Source organism: Dryobates pubescens, chromosome 2, assembly GCF_014839835.1.
Source record: "Dryobates pubescens isolate bDryPub1 chromosome 2, bDryPub1.pri, whole genome shotgun sequence".
Taxonomy (NCBI): Eukaryota; Metazoa; Chordata; class Aves; order Piciformes; family Picidae; genus Dryobates; species Dryobates pubescens.
This window is the reverse complement of record NC_071613.1, coordinates 14,651,694-14,670,543: the sequence shown is the minus strand read 5'-3', so window position 1 is coordinate 14,670,543 and position 18,850 is coordinate 14,651,694. Positions and strand designations below refer to the sequence as shown.

The window sequence follows — 18,850 nt, the reverse complement described above, 5'->3', positions numbered from 1 at the left end:
CTACAGGAGGGCCATGAGAAGATCATCAGAGGGCTGGAGCACCTCCCTCACTGAGACAGGCTGTGAGAGTTGGGGCTCTTCAGCCTGGATAAGAGGAAGCTCCAGGGAGACCTAATAGCAGCTTTCCAGTACCTGAAGTGGGCTACAAGAAAGCTGGGGAGGGACTTTTTACAAGGGCTTGTAGTGATTGGATGAAGGGGAATGGATTGAAGCTTGAGGAGGGCAGATTTAGACTGGATATTAGGAAGAAATTGTTTACAATAACAGTGGTGAGACACTGGAACAGGTTGCCCAGGGAGGCTGTGGATGTTCTGTCCCTGGAGGTGTTCAAGGACAGGTTGGATGATGCCTTGAGCAACCTGGTCTAGTAGAAGCTGTCCCTACACATAGACTAGATGATCTTTAAGGTCTCTTCCAACCCAAACCATTCTATGAATCCTTTGTTTCCTTCTTGAGATACTTTTGGACTTGGTCAGCAGTTGAAAATAGGTGAAGTGATACTTGGCTGGCTGAGTCATTTTCTTGACATGCAAAGTCTGTGTTATCTTCTAGATTTGTAACATGTGTTTTTTTTCTCTTTCTAGGCTTGGGCAAAACTGCACCTGATCCCACAGCCACCACCACCCTTGGTGGTGTAGAGGTTCCCTTAGGAAATGGGATCTCAACAGGAATTAATGATACCTGTCTTCTGTATAATGAGTATCCTTTGCCTTTGTGTTGGCTGGAGTGGGATCTGTTGCCACTCTGTGGGTAGTCTTCACTGTGTGTGAGTGCTGCTCAGTCTAGGGAGACCTTGTTAACATCAGTCAGGAGTTGTGGCACACTGTGGTTGGTTTGTTTCTTGTAGATCTGCCCTGGAGTACTAACAGCATCATCACCTCTGTCTTGGTCAGATGATAAAATATAACAGCTAAGTGAGGTAATCAGATGTACATTAGTTTTGTTTTACACTGTGTTTAATGGGGTTGCTTTTCATCTAACATTTGGATTAGAGGTAAGTTTGAAGCCTAAAGCTTTGAGAAACAAATACCTGAGCTGCAACTGCCTTCTGAAAAAAAACCCCAAGTGTGCTCACAGAATGTGCAAGCACTGCCAGCCATTACAGAACTCTTCTCTGGGATTCCAGTTTGGGCTTATAGTGGGAAATTAAGAGGACATTAACAGCTTTGCTGGAAGGTAGTCATAGAGCAACAATTAAAATTGTAGATTCCAGATCTCATCCAGGCTGCATTGCTTAACTGGTTAGCTGGCAAGAGAGATGTTGTGTTTTATGGCTCTGGCTGTCAAAAAACTTCAAGAGCTACAGCCCTGTATCTATCTGTTCACCTGCCTGTCACTTAGGAGTCATGCTGCACCACTGGTAATTCTCCAGATCACTGTTAGTTGCTTGTTTCTAACTGTTGTTGCACAGGACAACTTCAGATTTGAAGGAAAGTAAAACTGAAAGATTTGTGGTTTGAGCTGTTAGAAATGCTTAACCACACAGGCATCTGTATGGGAACTTAAAGGTGAAGTTTGACTGTGCCAGGAGGGGGTTTTGTTTGTGTGTGTGTGTGTGTGTGTGTGTGTTATAACCACTGCAGTTGTTCCTTAACGTTCTTCCCAGATATATTGTGTATGATGTTGCTCAGGTAAACCTGAAGTACCTGCTGAAACTGAAATTCAACTATAAGACATCACTCTGGTGAACACTGTTTAGAAGCCCTGTTAGAGTTATACTGTAGTTATGCTATAGAGTTGACTTCTGACACGCTTATGCATTGACTTCTCTTACCAAGATACCAAGAGCTAAACTGCAGAAGAGGTTACTAAAATCCTATTTAGTACAACACTTAGTGAAAGTTTTATATAAATGTGAGGCAACACATGGACCTGAATTCTGATAAGGACAAGTACCTGGCTTTTGTTTTATACCACTTCTAATGTGGGGGCTTTCTTTTAATTGACCAAACTGACACACCACCACCACCCCCCCAAAAAAAAAAAAGAGGATTTAAAAAAAAGCCCAAATCAATGTTTTTAGCCAAACAGAGCTGGACAATAGCAGGAGAAGGAACTTGAGGATGTTTGTGGTATTTGCGCTGTTAGGTTCCCTCTTGTTTAAGATCTTTTTTTTTGGTTGCTGTTTCCCCTTTCCAGTTTTCATTTGAATAAATGAGAAATGTGCATTTATTTTGAGGTTAAAAAAAAAGAAAAAAGAAAAAAATAAAAACTAATTTCATACTAACAGCTTTATGTTTCAAAACTTCCAAATGGGTTTGATTTGGAGCCGTGATCGACGTGCATTTGGTAGAACGTTCTTGAGCTTGGTTGTCTCTGCAGATTGAATGCCAGCTATGGAGATCTGCAGTCACACTGCAGGAAGTCATGGTGAAATGGAAGTGTGGACTTGCCACCAAAACTTCTTCTGTCAATGGTTTGGTGTGGTCAACATGGAAAAAATGGAACTTGTGGCTGTTTGAATTTAGTATTAGCCCAAATAAACCTCCTTTCAATATCTACCTTCAATGTGATGTAAGTTGGTTGTTGCAGACTCAAATCCTCGCAAAGCCGTAAGTTGTGTTTGGACTCAAGCTTCACTTGCCAGTGACCTGGAGTGAAGTCTGTTTGCCACTCTGTGGGTAGTCTTCAATTCCCTGTCTTCAAACCTCAATATAAACAAATAATTTCAATGTTTAGTCATCATTGTTGACTTCTCACTTTCAGTAAGTCATGGAACAATGTGGGAGTACTTGACAATGGAGTAACAGCAGTTCTTTCTCTCCAAAAATTACTGGTTTCCCTGAGCTGTTAGGTGAAGTTGCTAATCCCCAGGGACAACTCTGTACTGACAGTGCATTCAGTATTTCCTCCACTGTGACAGTTCCCTTTCCAAGAAGAGACAGTTCAAGCTTATTGTGATGGCTGCAGCTTGAGTCTTTGGTAACCTGCATGGAAACAGCAAATCGGCTTCCTTAAACATTGTCATGTCCCAGTGCCTTTTGACAAAAGGAGTTTGAAGCCAAAGTCATTGCTTGTGGTGCAGCTGTTTCCAGGACTGCTGAAGAAGAGGAGAATGAGGAGTGATAGATGGAAAATAAAGCTGCTGTTGGGGAGAGAAGGAAATGTGGAAGAGCTGGGTAAGTTGTATGTCATGAGGGCAGTTGAACACAAAAGAATCAATTGAGGTAGGTGCTAATGGATTTTGAGAGGAAGTGAAGAGTGACCCTTTTCTTCTGGTTCCTCTTAGCCAGTGGCTAATCATTGTTTTGCTTCCAACAGAAACCTGTGGTCGGTCACTTAAGTATAATCTTGTCAGTCTCTGAAAGAGAATACAAGAACCAGTTCAGTTTACTGGTGAGGCAGATTAAATTGTTTGGGGCTTTTTTCCCTCCCTGCCAAAACCCAGCTTACAGTTCAGTTTGAGAACAGGAATCAAATGTAGATCCTTTTGATGTTCCCTCTGTCACTTGTACCAGAGGTGGCTCAAAGTTCCCTTTCGCTCTAACCCAAGCAGTACAAGGAGTGTTTTACAATGTATACGTAGTGCCCAGTTAGAATTGCAGCATGAGCAAGTATATGCCAAGCTCTGTCTCTAACCCCACCAATACAGCAGAAAAGATACAGTGAGGCAGGACTTTTTGAAGAGGCAGCAGGTGCCCTTTGGGGCCCATAGGTGTGACAGTTCCACAGTGAAATCTGGTAGACAGCAGCACTCTGCACTGGGTTAGGAACTGGCTGGAGGGCTGTGCCCAGAGAGTGGTGGTGAATGGTGCCACTGCCAGCTGGCAGCCAGTGACTAGTGGTGTCCCCCAGGGATCAGTGTTTGGCCCAATCCTGTTTAATATCTTTATTGATGATCTGGACGAGGGAATGGAGTCCACCATTAGTAAATTTTCAGATGACACCAAGCTGGGGGCAGGAGTTGATCTGTTAGAGGGTAGGTGAGCTCTGCAGAGGGACCTTGACAGGATGGACAGATGGGCAGAGTCCAAGGGCATGAGTTTTAACGCATCTAAGTTCCAGGTTCCACACATTGGCCACAACAATGAAGGAACAAAGGAATGAAGTGCAGGTGCAACTATTGCATCTACTGTGTCTAGTTCTGGGGTCCTCAATTTAAGTAGGACATTGAGACACTTGAACATGTCCAGAGAAGGGCAACAAAGCTGGTTAGAGGTGTGGAGCACAGCCCTGTGAGGAGAGGCTGAGGGAACTGGGGTTGTTTAGCCTGGAGAAGAGGAGGCTCAGGGCAGACCTTATTGCTGTCTACAACTACCTGAAGGGAGGTTGTAGCCAGGTGGGGGTTGGTCTCTTCTCCCAGGCATCCAGCACCAGAACAAGAGGACACAGTCTCAAGCTGCACCAGGGGAGGTTTAGGCTGGATGTTAGGAAGAAGTTCTTCATAGAAAGAGAGATTGCCCATTGGAATGTGCTGCCCAGGGAGGTGGTGGAGTCACCGTCACTGGAGGTGTTTAAAAAGAGACTGGATGAGGCATTCAGTGCCATGGTTTAGTTGATTAGATGGTGTTGAGTGATAGGTTGGACTTGGTGATCTCCAAGGTCTTTTCCAACCTGGTTAATTCTGTATTCTGTATTTCTGAATTCAAGGTGCTGCTTCTGCTGCCAGCTTGTCTGAGTGCAAAGCAGCCCTGCTCTGAAAGCAGGCACTGGTGCCACTGTGACCAAGCATACAGACAGCCTCTCCCCGGGGCCAGGCCAAGAAGAGCAGCACAGTGACAACCACTGAAGGCATTGCTTTTGGAGTATGTGCATGAAGCAGAGCTGGATGAACAGATAGTCCCATATCTGTCAAAACTACTTGAAAGGAACGAGTTGTCAAGACATTAGGTCCCATGACATCCTCTGCTTTGTTTTTTTTTTCCTCTGCAGAGGAGGGATGTTGAGGAATAAGTTCTGATCTAAATGTTAAGCTGCAAAAAGCAGCAATGTGTAAATATTTACACATTTTCTCTTTATTTAGCGTGACTAGAGGCTCTGTTGCATAAAATAGAACCAGGTTGGAAGAGCCCTTCAAGATCATCGTGTCCAAAGGATGCCAAAGGAAGCCAGCCAGGGTTTGCTGACTGACAGTCTGTACATTGATTGTGTCTTGCCCAAGCTCATGCAGGAAAGGACTGGCTGAGAGAAAAGGTACAGCACAAGTCACCTATTCCTCTACTTTAGTCAAAAGGTTGCCCAGGGAAGTGGTGGAGTCACTGTCCTGGAGGTGTTCAAGAAATGTGTGGACAGGGCTCTTTGGAACATGGTTTAATGGCCATGGTGGTGTTAGGTTGACAGTTAGACTTGATGCTCTTAGAGGTCTTTTCTAACTGAAACCAGTTCTATAAAACCAGTTGTACTGGAACAGCCCTTAATGAAACCTGCCATCCCCTTCTGTTCCTAATCGAAAGGAAAAGCAAACCCAAATAATTTACATGTGAAAAAAGACCTCTGGGCACAGTAAACTTTCTCAATACCATAAAGAGTTGTACTCATATTCTTAAATGAGTCATGCAATGTTTGTAACTACTGAGGCCATTGCTTCGACTTTCTTTCTAGAAGACTGTTCCAGACCTCCCTCTATGAGTTCTGGGGTTATAACTTTCTGCTGAAGGGTTGCTGTGGCAAATTTATATCCCACTCAGTGTTTCACTTAAATTGCTTTTATATATGTGGTAAGGCCCCTAACTTAGTCCATTATACTCTCACTCCTGCTGTTATGCCTATAAAAAATACAGTTTCCAGTGTTGTGGAGTCCATGTATCTGGCCAAGAGCTTGTGGGTCTTTTTATTTTCAAATAAATGCCAGGCTGCTTCACTGGAAATCATCTTTTGAAGATGCAGTGGCATGTATGAGAAGAAGTGCAGATCCTAACCAAGATGACTTGCTGGCGTTCCTTCATTGCAGTGTGAAGGTAGCCTGTGAAGCAGTGGGCACTGTGGGTTGTTTTCACAGAAAGTGAGCTGTGCAGGCATGGTCTGAAGGTGAGAAGGCATGGCTTCCAAACAACTGAAAGGGGAAACTGAAGCTTCCCCTGCCCCCTCCTTACAAATTCTAATTCCATAACATGCTTCAGCACACGCTCCTGCCAGCTGTCTGTGGGTTTCTTTCCCTACTGTCAGTGCCTGCCTAGGGGAGGTGAGAGAATTACACCCTAGCTGTCTCCTGTCCCTGGGCTGTAGCACTACCTGTACTGTGCTGACAAGACTCTGAATGTGTTGATTAGTAGGTGGTGTAATCTGTGTCTTAATATCATCTGCAGTAATTAAGGAGAGATGGGAGCAGGGAAGTGCTTTCTGCAGCATTTCGGTGCACATCATTAAGAGTGGTTGCCTAACATGACCCTCTGGGAAAGCAAATGACATGAGTGAAGCCACTTTAAAGACCTGCCTCCATCTGTGCAAGGCAGGTGAGTCAGCAGTACCTAATGGCAGGTCGTTAGCCATGAGAGCAAATGTTCTTGGTCACAGTGCCTGTCTGTCAGAATGACTGTGTCGTTTCCACATCACCCAAGTGGAAACTGCACATTTGCCAGCATGGTACAAAGACACACTGAAAACATTGTGTGTTTGTAGGCATACATCTCAGAGCAGCCTTCCACTGCCTGAAGGGGGCCTACAAGAAAGATGGGGAGGGACTTTTTACAAGGGCTTGTAGTGATAGGATGAGGGGGAATGGATTGAAGCTGGAAGAGGGGAGATTTAGACTGGATATTAGGAAGAAATTCTTTCCAGTGAGGGTGGTGAGACACTGGAACAGGTTGCCCAGGGAGGCTGTGGATGCCCTCTCCGTGGAGGTGTTCAAGGCCAGGCTGGACATGGCCTTGAGCAACCTGGTCTAGCAGAAGGTGTCCCTGCTCATGGCAGGAGGGTTGAACTGGATGACCTTTAAAGTCTCTTCCAACCCAAACCATTCTGTAATACTGTCAAATAGCACTGCCTATGGCTTTGTGAAATCATAGAATCAATAAGGTTGGGAAAGACCTCAGAGATCATCAAGTCCAACCTGTCACCCAAGACCTTGTGACTACTAAACCATGGCACCAAGTGCTACGTTCAGTCCCCTCTTGAACACCTCCAGGGACGGTGACTCCACCACCTCCCTGGGCAGCACATTCCAATGGCTAACAACTCTCTGTGAAGAACTTTCTCCTCACCTCGAGCCTAAACCTCCCCTGGTCCCATTTGTGTGACTCAGAAGCAGCAAGTGTGGGATAGATGAAAACCAGCATATGGAAATACTGCAGCATTCATGGAAGGGCAAGGTGTAGAAGGCCTTTTAGAGCAGGAATCCTCCATAGTACAGTGTTGACTGTTACCGTGTCAGTCCAGTAAGTGGTAATAGCTACAGCTAAATATTTTCCAAATGCAGCTGTTGGAATGAAATGAGTACCCAGCATCATGAGGTTTGGAGATGGAATTCTACCTAGTGGCCTGGTAATTTTTCAGGTATCAGCAGGAGGTGTTGAGGGCAAGCAGAAATCTCTCTTAGCTTTTTCATCTGTTGTGTAGTATCACAATGTACAAGGAATCCCTGTGAGGCACTGGGGGTTTGGTTTGGGTTTTTTTCTTCTTTCCCTTCTAGAAATTCAGGCTCTGAAGGCTCTTGCAAAATGTGATCATGTTGTAGAAAACTTTCCTTCCCTCCCCTCAAAATCCCAGCCTCAGTGAAAGCTGCAGCGCCAGGGTGGTGCTGTGCAGCTTCTGCTTTCAGCACAGTGAGACCTGATGACAAGGTTCACAAAGCACAGCAGTAAGAATCTCACTGGTGATCAGTGTCTTCTGTTAGCTGTGGAAGTTGGTGTTGCTACCCTTAGCTGAGCATTAACATAATGATTCTATGATTCTATACAAGCCTTGGGACAAGGGGAGCCTGGCTGAAATACAAAAATAGTGTCATTAACACACTGTTGTTGACCTCATCCTGAAAGGACTGGTCTGTGTCCTTCAGGGCAACAAAGCTGGTGAATGTTCTGGAGAGCATGTCTTATGAAGGGAGGCTGAGGGAGCTGGGATTGCTTAGCCTGAAGAAGAGGAGGCTGAAAGGAGACCTCAGTGCTCTCTACAGCTACCTGAAGGGGGGTCGCAGTGAGGCCACTGTTGGCCTCTTCTCCCAAGTAACTAGGGACAGGACAAGAGGTAATGGCCTCAAGCTGCACCATGGGAGGTTTAGGTTGGCTATTTGGAAGAATTTCCTGAAAGAGTGGGCAGGCACTGGAACAGGCTGCCTAGGGAGGTGGTGGAGTCACCATCCCTGGAGGCATTCAAAAAATGACAAAGTTGTGGCACTTCAAGTCATGGTCTAGTGGTCATAGGGGTGCTGGGTAGAAGGTTGGACTTGATGATTTTTCAGGTCTTTCCCAGCCTTAGTGATTCTATGTCACTCCTTCTGGGTGGTGGTGTTTTGGTAAGGGGAAAAGTCGTGCAGGGTTTAATGCTGTGTAGCTTTTGCACTGGAAATAGCACAGATGACTCTTCTGTTGCTAGTTTATTTAGGGTTATGCCTGTGCTGCTTTGCATCTCTCTACTCCAGTTGCTTTGTTTTCTGCTGTGCATTATGGAAAGCTCTTGCTGAAGTGTCTTAGGCCCTTTGGGGGCTAAGGGAAAGGAGGCTGTTTGAACAGACTTTCAAGATGACCTGAAAAAGAAGGTGGAAAATGCATGTCTTTTCTTTTAAAACTCCTACAATGTACATAGAAAACCCTGAGGGAATTTCCAAAGGATTTGGCTCAGTTCCCTCTCTTAGAAACACACTTTTTTTTCCTCTTAAGCACAAGGGCAGCATTGATTTGTTGTTGTTGTTTAATGATTTTTTAAAATTTGGTTTGTAATGTGACCTATATCCTGCCCCTCCCACCCTGCTGGACTGCCCAGGCATCCCATTTCCATAGCAAATCAAGAACACAAATTGAAAGCTTTCCTTCATGTCTCAGGATACACATTTTCTGGGGTTTGCAGAACCCTTGGGCTGTGCCTAGATGCTTATAATGATGTGCAAATTTTAGGTGTTCAAGAAACACCTAAACACTTCAGGACATGGTTTAATGGCCACAGTGGTCTTAGGTTGATGCTTGGACTCGATGATCTTGGAGGTCTTTTCCAAGTGAAACAATTCTCTGAGTCTATGAAATAAACCAAGCATAGAGTACACTTTGAATTACAGCCTGTGTGCTGTTGGCAGTGTGTTTTAAAATGTGACACTGACTTAGCCATGACTAAGACACACTTTTCATTTATTTTGAACTTCAATTTGCATTTTCATATATTACAAAAAAAAAGGAAAAGGACATTGTGTCTGGTGTAAGTAGTAATTAAGTCCTGTTGTCAAAGCCAATTACATGTTAAGAGTCCAGTCCATAAGCATTTGAGGTGCTTGTGGTTTACAGTAGTATCTCTATGCTTGTATTTTGTGATGCAGAAGCTTTAAAATTCACTGTGGTGCAGAGTCCTGAGATGACTACAGAAGGAAACCATTTGCTGCTTGCAGAAAGCCTTCTGTTCTGATGGCTGGGGACTGCATTAGAGGGCAGAGTGAGACAAGGAGTTTGTTAGGCAACAACCACCCACTGCCAGTGGTTTGTTGGCCTTCTCCCTGTGCTGGGTGAGAAGTGAGACCTTGACCTTCAGGACTCTGCGAGCATTTCAGTCGACTTTCCAGGAAGAGTGCCACAGACCATGACTTACAGGGCCAGGAGTGATTATGCTGGGTGTTTTTTTAGTTGTAGTGCTTCTCCGGAGCTGAAGTCTCGCCTCTTCAGTCATTGCGGTTAGGCATGGGACAGGTAACAGGGAAGAGCAGAAAAGGCAATTTAAGACCAGTCCAGTTGGGGGGGGGGGGGGGAAGGCAAAAAGAAATCTTGACTGCAGGCAGACGGCCAGGCTCGAGGCATTGCTTAAAGACACTAAGCACAGCTACTTTCCCGTGACCCTCTGGACCAAGTGTTAGTCTACCCCCCGCCAACGGTGCCCGCTCCCCCTCAGCCTGCCAGGACCCAGCAGTCCCGGCGGTGGGAAGCGCACGGTTTCCGTCGCAGGTTGTGTCCCCCTCGTAGCGGAGCGGATGGGGGCCAAGCCCCTTTCCGCCGCACAGACGCCCCGGAACCGCGAGTCGCGCCTGCCGCCGCCCCCGCTAACCCTGCCCGCCCCTCGGCCGGCGCTCCCCCTTCGCCGCCCCGCGCACGCGCCCGCCGCGCGCCGGGCCCGCGAGCGCCGTCCCGGCGCGGCAGCGCCGCCTCGCGCAAGGCCCCGTCTCCTCCCCCAGAATGCACCGCGCCAGGCAGCCTTTGAAAAAGCGGCGCGGCTCGTTCAAGATGGCGGAGCTCGATCAGCTGCCTGACGAGAGTGAGTAGCGACCCGTGCCCCCGCCGCCGCCACCCTCACGGCTACCGCCGCTCCCCTCGCCCCCGCCTCCCTTCCCTGGAGGGGCACCCGCGCCGGGCTCCGCAGCCGGCCCGTCTCCTTTCCTCTCGTTGTGGGCGCTATGTGGGGCCGGAGCCCGAGCCTCCTCCCTGGCAACCGGGCCGGCCCGCCCGCTCCCCCCCCGTCGCCGTCGCCCCGCAGCCGCCGCCCCTCCTAGGCGAAGCCCCGGCCCAGCCGGTGGCGTGGGGAAGGGCAGCGGGCGAGCAGCTCCTTCCCGAGGGTGCGACCCCCGTTGCCCTGCGGGGTGCTTGGGCTGGGTCTCCAGCCCCGCCTGGGTGAGGCGGCGGGGCTGGCCGGGCGTCACCTGCCAGGCAGGCGGGGCGGGGGCGCGGGAACCGGGAGCCGGGCGGGGAGGGTGTGAGTGCGCGGGGTACACCTGACAGCCTACTCTGCCTGTGGGGGTAAGGGCAGTGTCCTGCCCCGGGGAAGGGGTGAGTTGCCCAGTGCTCCTGTTCCTCCTGGCGTCCGCGGGGGAAAGGAGGGCTTAATGCATTCGTGGCGTGCGCTGTGTGCAGCGTGAGTACCTCTGATGGACTGGGGGGCTTAGGGCATGCACACTGCATCTAGGGGGCACTGATAGATGCAGAGGGAAAAGCTCGAAGACTCAGTATTGTGTGTCAGTAGATGAAAGCTAGCTGTATAGGAAGACAATACCCAAATATATGCTTACATCCATACAGACCTGTGCACTTGGATAAGGTTTGTGTAAATGTACACTAGGATCAGATAAAAGCTTGGGGACAGATTAATAAGATACATTTGTTGCTCTTTATATGGATTCATGCACCAGGTATTGAGCAGTATAGAAGAGGAAATTATACAACATATAAAATGTGGCTACTTGCTATCTTGACATGTCTCCTTACAAACTGTAAATACATGGCAAGATAAAATTAGGGTGTTCAGTAGTTTAAGGAACTGTGCATAGAGTAGAGCAGGGTTATATTTTTGGTGACATTGCTTTGTGCATCACCATGGAAGTTCATGGGCACACCGTTTCTGTACCAGAAGATTCTCAGGGATGTCCCAGGGCTGAAATCTTGCTTCTGACAAGCAAGATCTTTATATGGGTCATTGTTACAACTCCAACAACCGTCTGGAGAAAAATTGATGTGCCTGTGTAGTCAGACTTAAGAAGAACCATCATAAATTAAGGGTAGAAAGGAGGCTTTCAATTTGGTACAGCTCAGTCATGTCTGCTGCACCACACTGGAGTCTCATTAATACTAGTCATGGACCAACTGAAACAACTGTAATTAATAATTGCCAGTGTTTTATTGCTTATTGAATCAGCTTTTCCTCTTCGTTGGAATGGATGGTATTTAAGTTGCTCTGCTGTTTTCTGGGGAAGGCACCATGTGTTTCAAGAAGTTAACATAAAGTTTGAAAAATAATCTCCCTGTCACCTGGAAGGTTGACAGGAAGATTTGACAGGTCTGTTGCTTCACCTGTAATGGACACTAGATTAGAGTGTGTGACTGTGCCACTGATGGTTGTGCTATACTGCAGGCCCTTGTCAGTAGCATCGTTGTTAGGGTATAAGCTCAGCAGGTGAAGACAGTGCTTGTGTTTGTGAAGGCAGCAGACTTCTGCTGTGCTGACCTTGTTTCTAATGTTTGTATTTACTTAATTCTGGTGTAACTGGGGGATATTTCTGTTTGCAGTCAAATAGGGAACTTCCTATTTTCTGTAATGTTGGTGAACTGCTAGAAATGTGAAAGTTTCAAAGAGTGTTGCCCTCCTGTTTCCATTCCTGTTTTCCCTTATGGTGAACTGGATGTTTTCAAATTTTACTGTGCTGTCACCACACATGGTTCTTTCTTTTCCAGTCCTGTGCTTAAGATGAAGATGTAAACTCAGTCTTGACTGTTTTAACACTGCCTTCATACAGTTTTCAGTCTGCATCTTACAGGGTAATAGCAGCAAGCATTGCGAAATATGGTTTGGAATCTCCCATAGTGATGTGGAAATAAGTTCCTATGAGAGTTAGAACAGTTTCATGCCTAAGAAACTTTCAGACTTGCGTATTCCTGTGAATTCTCTCCAGCATACCTAGTGAAGCAGTAGAGCATAACTGAGTTTTCCCATAAAAAGAATTGTAAGTAAATGCAGAATACCTGGGGACAAGAAAATGGACATTTTTGCAGGGTGGTGAGAACTATGCAGTTCCACTTTCAAATTGGAAATCTGATTAAGTGGAATTCATTCCAGAATATTCTGGTAACACCTACTTGCTCTTTGCCAGTGCATATCCCTTAGCCCAGGAGGAAGAGGAGTGTAACACATATAGCTGTCTCTCATAATGTGTGCCTATTTTATCTCCTAAAGTTAGTATTCTTCAGTTCTCCTCTAAAGCTGACATTCTGTCCTTTGGAAATGGATAAGAGAGTTTACACTGACAGCTTAAAAAAATGAAGAAGATGGCAGTGTGCAGGTCTATGTGCATTTCTTGTAGTGGAGGCCCTTTCTTATGATTGCTGCCAGGGGAGAGGGCATAGCAACCAAGGTGGAGCAAAGTGCTGTGAAGGAAGAACATACCTGCTGCAAATCCTCTGACTGGAAAATGTGAGACTATTTCAGGGCCCAACTGAAGAAGCACTTTTGATATTAAAACTCTTCTGCATATTTTGGAGACAGAATTTCTTTCTGCAGACTGTTGGGTTGGTGCCTGATGAGTGAATAATTTTAGTCAGTGTATCTATTTTATTACTCCCCCTACCCCCTTTTATCTCCTGGCAATTTTGCAGCAGAGATAAATGGCGGGCAGTTTTAGTGATGCAAAACAGATGGTTGGTTGCCTCCCTTTCAGAAGAGGAAAACACAACATATATTAATATACTAATGATATATTTAAATGATCTCAGGTCACCAAGTCTAGCATGATAAGAGGAATGTCTCCTTCACTGGAGACGTTCAAAACCCACCTGGATGCCTTCATGTGTGACCTGCTCTAGGCCATCTTGCTTAGGCAGGTTGGACCTTCCAACCTCTATGTGATTCTGTGTAACAGAGGATTGTTTTAGAGCGTGCATAATGCTGCCTTGTCTCTTGCTCCTGGTAATAGCAGTTGTCTTTGTAGATGATTCTGATAGAAAATACACAGAATGAAGCTGAGGTAAGACTTTGATAAAACAGACAACACATGCAGTTGTGACCAGAAGCTTGTCCTAGTCCCAGTATAGGCAAAGCTCTGAAGACAACATCACAGCCAAACCTGTGTCCTGATGTGTTCTTTTGCACAGTTGAGTCTGAATGACTCTCAATGAGGGAGGGTGCCTGGAATCAGCTTTGTAAAAGGGAAGTGAGATGCCATTTTTGATAGCTAACCATGCTTTCACTTCTAAGTAAAAATCATCAACATGGGGCCACCACGAGTAAACCACCAAGCTACCAGAGAGTGTAGTGTTCCTGTGCTGTGTGTTGGCAAACACCAACAAGTGGCAGGTGAATCTGAGATAGAAGCCAGGCTGTAGCAGTGATGGATGTCCGTGTTAATGTTTTAGAGTACAAATGCTGAAACAGTAGTGTATTGCCAGATACCATGTATTTATTGGTAGACAGGCTGAGGGAGCTGGGATCTCTTTAGCTTGGAGAAGAGGAGACTGAGGGGTGACCTCACTTGTGTTTATAAATATGTGAAGGGTGAATGTTGAGACGATGGAGCCAGGTTCTTATCAGTGATTCCTAATGATAGGACAAGGGCCAAGAGGTACAAGCCAGAGCATAGGAGATTCCATGTGAACATAAGGATAAACTTTTTCACTGTGAGGGTGACAGAGCACTGAAATGGGCTGCCCAGAATGGTTGTGGAGTCACCCCTGATGACCTTCAAAACCCACCTGGATGCCTTCCTAGTAGTGGGACCTGCTCTAGGTGATCCTGCTCTGGCAGGGGCATTGGACTAGATGATCTTTTGAAGTCCATTCCAACCCCTAATATTTTGTGATTCTGTGATTGCTGATACTGCCTCTAGTGGCTTGTGTTTTAGGATGGGCAGAAGTAAGGGAAGGGAGACAAGGGTCTTCCTTCATGGCCTCTTATCCCATAGAGGGAGGTTCCAGCATAAGGGTGGTCCTTCATTCAGAAATAGTTGCCTTTAGTCCCAGCATCACTTCATGCTGTGGTTCACAGGCACCCTACCCTTGCACAGCTACTTGCTCTGCCTGGATGCTTTCCTGGATAGCTGGAGGAGGGATGTGGCACACCTCCTGCCTCTTCTGTTTTCCAGCGTGGCCCAAGAGGCCATGAGTCTAGAAAAAGAAATAAATCAGTGTAACTATATGAGATTACAGCATTTAGGAGAAGGCTCAAGATCAGTTTTGTGGCTGCAAAATAATACCCACAGCTGATAATTTTGGGATCACTTGTGCTGCATACCTTTAAAATGGTATGTTACCATGGCATCAGCATATTGTCCATCATGAGACTGCAGTGTTTCAAAAAGAGGGCTTTGGTGGCATGGTTGTTGTCTGCACAAGTCCTGTAAAAGGGTTCACACAGCTGAAAACCTGACTTCCATTCAGTAGTTACATTAGGATTTGGAAGGACACAGGTATCAGTTTATTAGTGGGCTCATAATGGGGAGATACTGATTCATGCTTGAAGCAAGAAGTTGCTGGTAATTTATTAACCTGTTCAACAACCCCAAAGTTTTGGGGGAGCTTAAAAGCTACCTAAAGCCACTTTTCCCTCTGATGTGCATTTATCATCTTCTTAAGCCTTCCTGAATAAGCTTGTGAGATGCTTCCTCTGTTGAAACAACTTGTGCCATGCTTCTGTAGAGGAATGATCTCTCAGAGGGTTAGTGACTCAGTCTGTAATAAAGGCTCGTGTTTCTTCTTCCTCCTGAATTTCCTTTGTCACACCATTTTTAGTGCTGGTGATGTAGTTGAATTAACTGCAAACTGTTAAAATAACTTGTGCAGAATTTAGGGTAATGATCTGGAGAGGAAAGGTTTTACCTGATGTAATTGTTTATCTGTATATCCCAGGATTTTCTGTGTTGATGGCTGTGCTCCTTTGTGCCCACGTATTAGTGAAATCCCTAGCTGGGGGAGCACCTCTGTGGTTGCTACCTTGATTTTTTTTTTTTTTAAAAGTTGTAACCAGCTATTGCAAATTCACTATAAAAATAACTGAAAACACTTTCATGAGTGCAGTGTGCTTGGCTCTGTGTTCCTGTTTAAGATCAGCTGTCGAGAAGCTGCATTTAAGTTGCTTGGTTTTACGTTAGGTCTGAAAGTGCACATCGAGGCATTCACAGCTGCCCATATTGACCTGCAGTCATGCTCCATGTCCCTTGTTCCCCTATGAGGGGAGCTAATAGTTGCTGGGTTTTAAATTTAAACCTGACTTTAATTGTTGAGAATGAGAAAAGCTTTTGGGCTTTCCCCCCGCCGCCTGAAAGCCTGCCTTTACTTCAGCAATACTCTGAGTTACTCTTAAAGTCTGTTCAGGCTGCTTGCAGAGCAGTTAGAGAAGGTTTTATAGGTTCTTTTCATGGTGATCTGTCTTGGGCTCAGTGAAGGAGGCTGGGGCTTGAGGAATGGTTGCTGGAGGTTTGGGACCAGAGGACCTGTCTGTCCTTCTGTCTGTCAGACCCACACCAGCAGCTGCTGCAGACACTCGTGCCTTGAGCTAGCCTAGCATGAAAACATCAGGCTTGGTGGACCTGAGATAATTTTTAGGATTTACTTTTTTTTATTATTCAATTTTGCATGGAATTCCTGCAAAATCTCTTCTTGCAAGTGTTACAAAACACATCAATACATTTATTCCTAACTATCAGTTTCTAATTAGCTTCCTGTTGTCATGCCATGAAACGCTTCACAATCTAGCACACAGTTGCATTTACTACACATCTGTGGTGCATGTTTGACAGGGCTCTTTGGTATCTTCTTTCAGGGCTAGAAAAAACTATTATAATTGTCTTACCTTCTTCTTCAATCCTGACAGAATACTGCTGTTTGGAATTTCTGTGCATTGATTCCACGCTTCCTTTTTAGCTAGAGATCGAAAACTTGGTTTAAAGATTTGGAATGATGGGGAGCTTGACGTTTAATTTCTTGGTATAGAATCATAGAATTGTTTTGGTTGGAAAAGACCTCTATGATCATTGAGTCCAACTGTCAGCCTAGCACCACCATAGCCACTAACCCGTGTCCCAAAGTGCCATGTCCATGCATTTCTTCAACATCTCCAGAGATGGTGACTCTGCCACCTTCCTGGGCAATCTATTCTAATGTCTGACCAGTCCTGCAATAAAGAAATTTTTCTTAATATCCAACCTAAACCTTCCCTGGCACAATTTCAGGCCACTTCCCCTCTTTCTGTCACAGGATACTAGAGAGAAGAGACCAGCCCTCAGCTCAATCCCACCTCCTTTCAGGGAGCTGTACAGAGCAATGAAGTCTCCTCTCAGCCTCCTCTTCTCCAGGCTAAACCACCCCAGTTCCCTCAGCCACTCCTCACCAGACCTGTTCTCTAGACCCTTCACCAGCTTCTTTGTCCTTCTCTGGACACACTCCAGCTGTAGTTATTGGAGCTCCATCTCCAGTATAGTTACATAAAATCAGTTGAACTCTGCATTCATTGCTAACCTGAGCTTATCTGATGTAATTTTCTGACAAACAGATGCAGTTATGCCTTTCCTTGTGAAAACAGGCTGCAGAGCTATAACTCTCTGCATTACTTTCCTTTGTAGATACTTGTGGTCAGTCCAGATTTTGGTCATCCTTGGGAAGAATGAGATTGGAGTGCCTTGACTTTCTTGCAGTCAGGCATGTTTTCAGATCTTCAGTCATTCTCCAGCTTGATTCTGAGTACTTCCCTGTTTTTTTCAGTGATCAGTGTGAACACTGCTCAAGTGATTAATTTACTAGCAACATGCACAAAGCAATGCTCAATAGGATACTCGGATGAGATTAAACCACTCGTACAGTTTGTACAGGAATAGTGTGCCAGCATAGGCTACTGAAAGCAGGCTTTCTAGTTTCTGAGCCACTGCTGAGGGGAGCTGTCTGTACTTCTTGGTTGAGGCCTTTTGTTACTCGTGACTAAGAAAGTCACCTCCATGATCCTCTGAAACCTGGATGAGCTGGAAATAGATTTTTGGCTGTGATGCCTTAAGTGATGCATAGGCTTTATTTCTTCCTTTCCACTCATTCAGTTTTTGAGTGTTTGATGTTTGGAGAAATTAAATCTGTGTCACTGTCATAATGGGTAATTATGTTCAAGCATGTGTGTATATTACACTTTAATCTCTATATTTCTAATTAAAATGCTGGTTACAGATACCACCCACCATTATATATTCATTATTCAGGCAGAAGGCTCCAAAATTACTGCCATTTGATGTCAGGCTGGGATATCCTAAATCTTAACAATTCTTTGAACTAAAACTTCAAAAAGTTTAAAGCTTTAAAAAAACCCCTTATCCCAAATTACTCTGCAATTTTTATAGTCTCTGGAATGTTTTTATGTGGCTTGAATGCTGGGTATGTTTGTTCACTTGTTTATTGTATTTGTAACACATTGTTTAGAAGATCATGCTACTTTTCTGGTTTTATCTGTGGTATGTACAGTGCTGCCAAGCTACATGGGAAAGAGATGTATCCTGTGAAGTTTGGTGGTGTTGCAGGGACTGCTTCTGCACTGATTTTAGCAGAACTTGACAAGAAAACTCATGTATCATTGTTGCTTTTAAGGTAAAATTAAGCTTATGGACCTCCAATGTCATTTTGGTATCCTACACGTGTTCTAATGTTTTAAGCTACAGAAATGAAGGCACTAATTTTTCTGCAACTGGTTACCTTAGAATCATAGAAGGGCTCTCTGGAGATCATCTAGTCCAACCCTCATGCCAAAGCAGGGTCACCTAGGGTAGGCCACAGAGGAATGTGTCCAGACGGGTTCTGAAAGTCTCCAGAGACTGAGACTCCACAATCTCCCTGGGCAGCCTGCTCCTGGACTCCAATACCCTCACAGTAAAGAAGTTTCACCTCCTGTTGAGGTGGAACTTCCTGTGTTCCAGCTTAGACCTGTTCCTTGTCCTATTACTGAGCACCACTGAAAAGAGTCTGGCACCTTCCCCTGACACACAACTCTCAGACATTTATAGACATTAGTAAGGGGGCTTCAGCCTTCTGAAGACTAAACAGCCTCAGGTCTCTCAGCCTTTCTTCATAGGAGAGATCTTCAAGTCCCTTAATCATCCTCCTAGATCTCTGTTGGACTCTCTCCAGTAGATTCCTGTCTCTCTTGAATTGAGGAGCCCAAAGCTGGATACAGTATTCCAGGCATGGTCTCAGCAGGGCAGAGTAGAGGGGAGAGGAACCTCCCTAGACCTGCTGAACACACTTTTCTGGATGCATCCCAGGATTCCATTGACCCCCTTGGCCACAAGGGCACATTATGGTCCCATGGAGAATTTACTGTCCGCTAGAACTCT

At 45.5% G+C, this 18,850-nt stretch overlaps 2 protein-coding genes across 3 annotated transcripts in view; both read left to right on the top strand.

Annotated features, from left to right (window-relative positions):
• PARP1 (poly(ADP-ribose) polymerase 1) overlaps nt 1-1,968 on the top strand; it is a 42,781-nt gene extending 40,813 nt beyond the window's left edge. Inside the window, exons 22-23 of the mRNA XM_054170594.1 lie at nt 585-699; nt 1,607-1,968. Of these exons, the coding sequence (XP_054026569.1) occupies nt 585-699; nt 1,607-1,688 (197 nt within the window). The 3' untranslated portion in view covers nt 1,689-1,968. The remainder of the gene's footprint in view (nt 1-584; nt 700-1,606) is intronic.
• Nucleotides 1,969-10,244: 8,276 nt separating this feature from the next.
• The window catches only part of LIN9 (lin-9 DREAM MuvB core complex component), a 44,556-nt gene continuing 35,950 nt past the window's right edge, over nt 10,245-18,850 (top strand). For both annotated transcript variants that reach the window (XM_054168112.1, XM_054168106.1), the window contains exon 1: nt 10,245-10,323. In XM_054168112.1, the coding sequence (XP_054024087.1) occupies nt 10,245-10,323 (79 nt within the window). The remainder of the gene's footprint in view (nt 10,324-18,850) is intronic.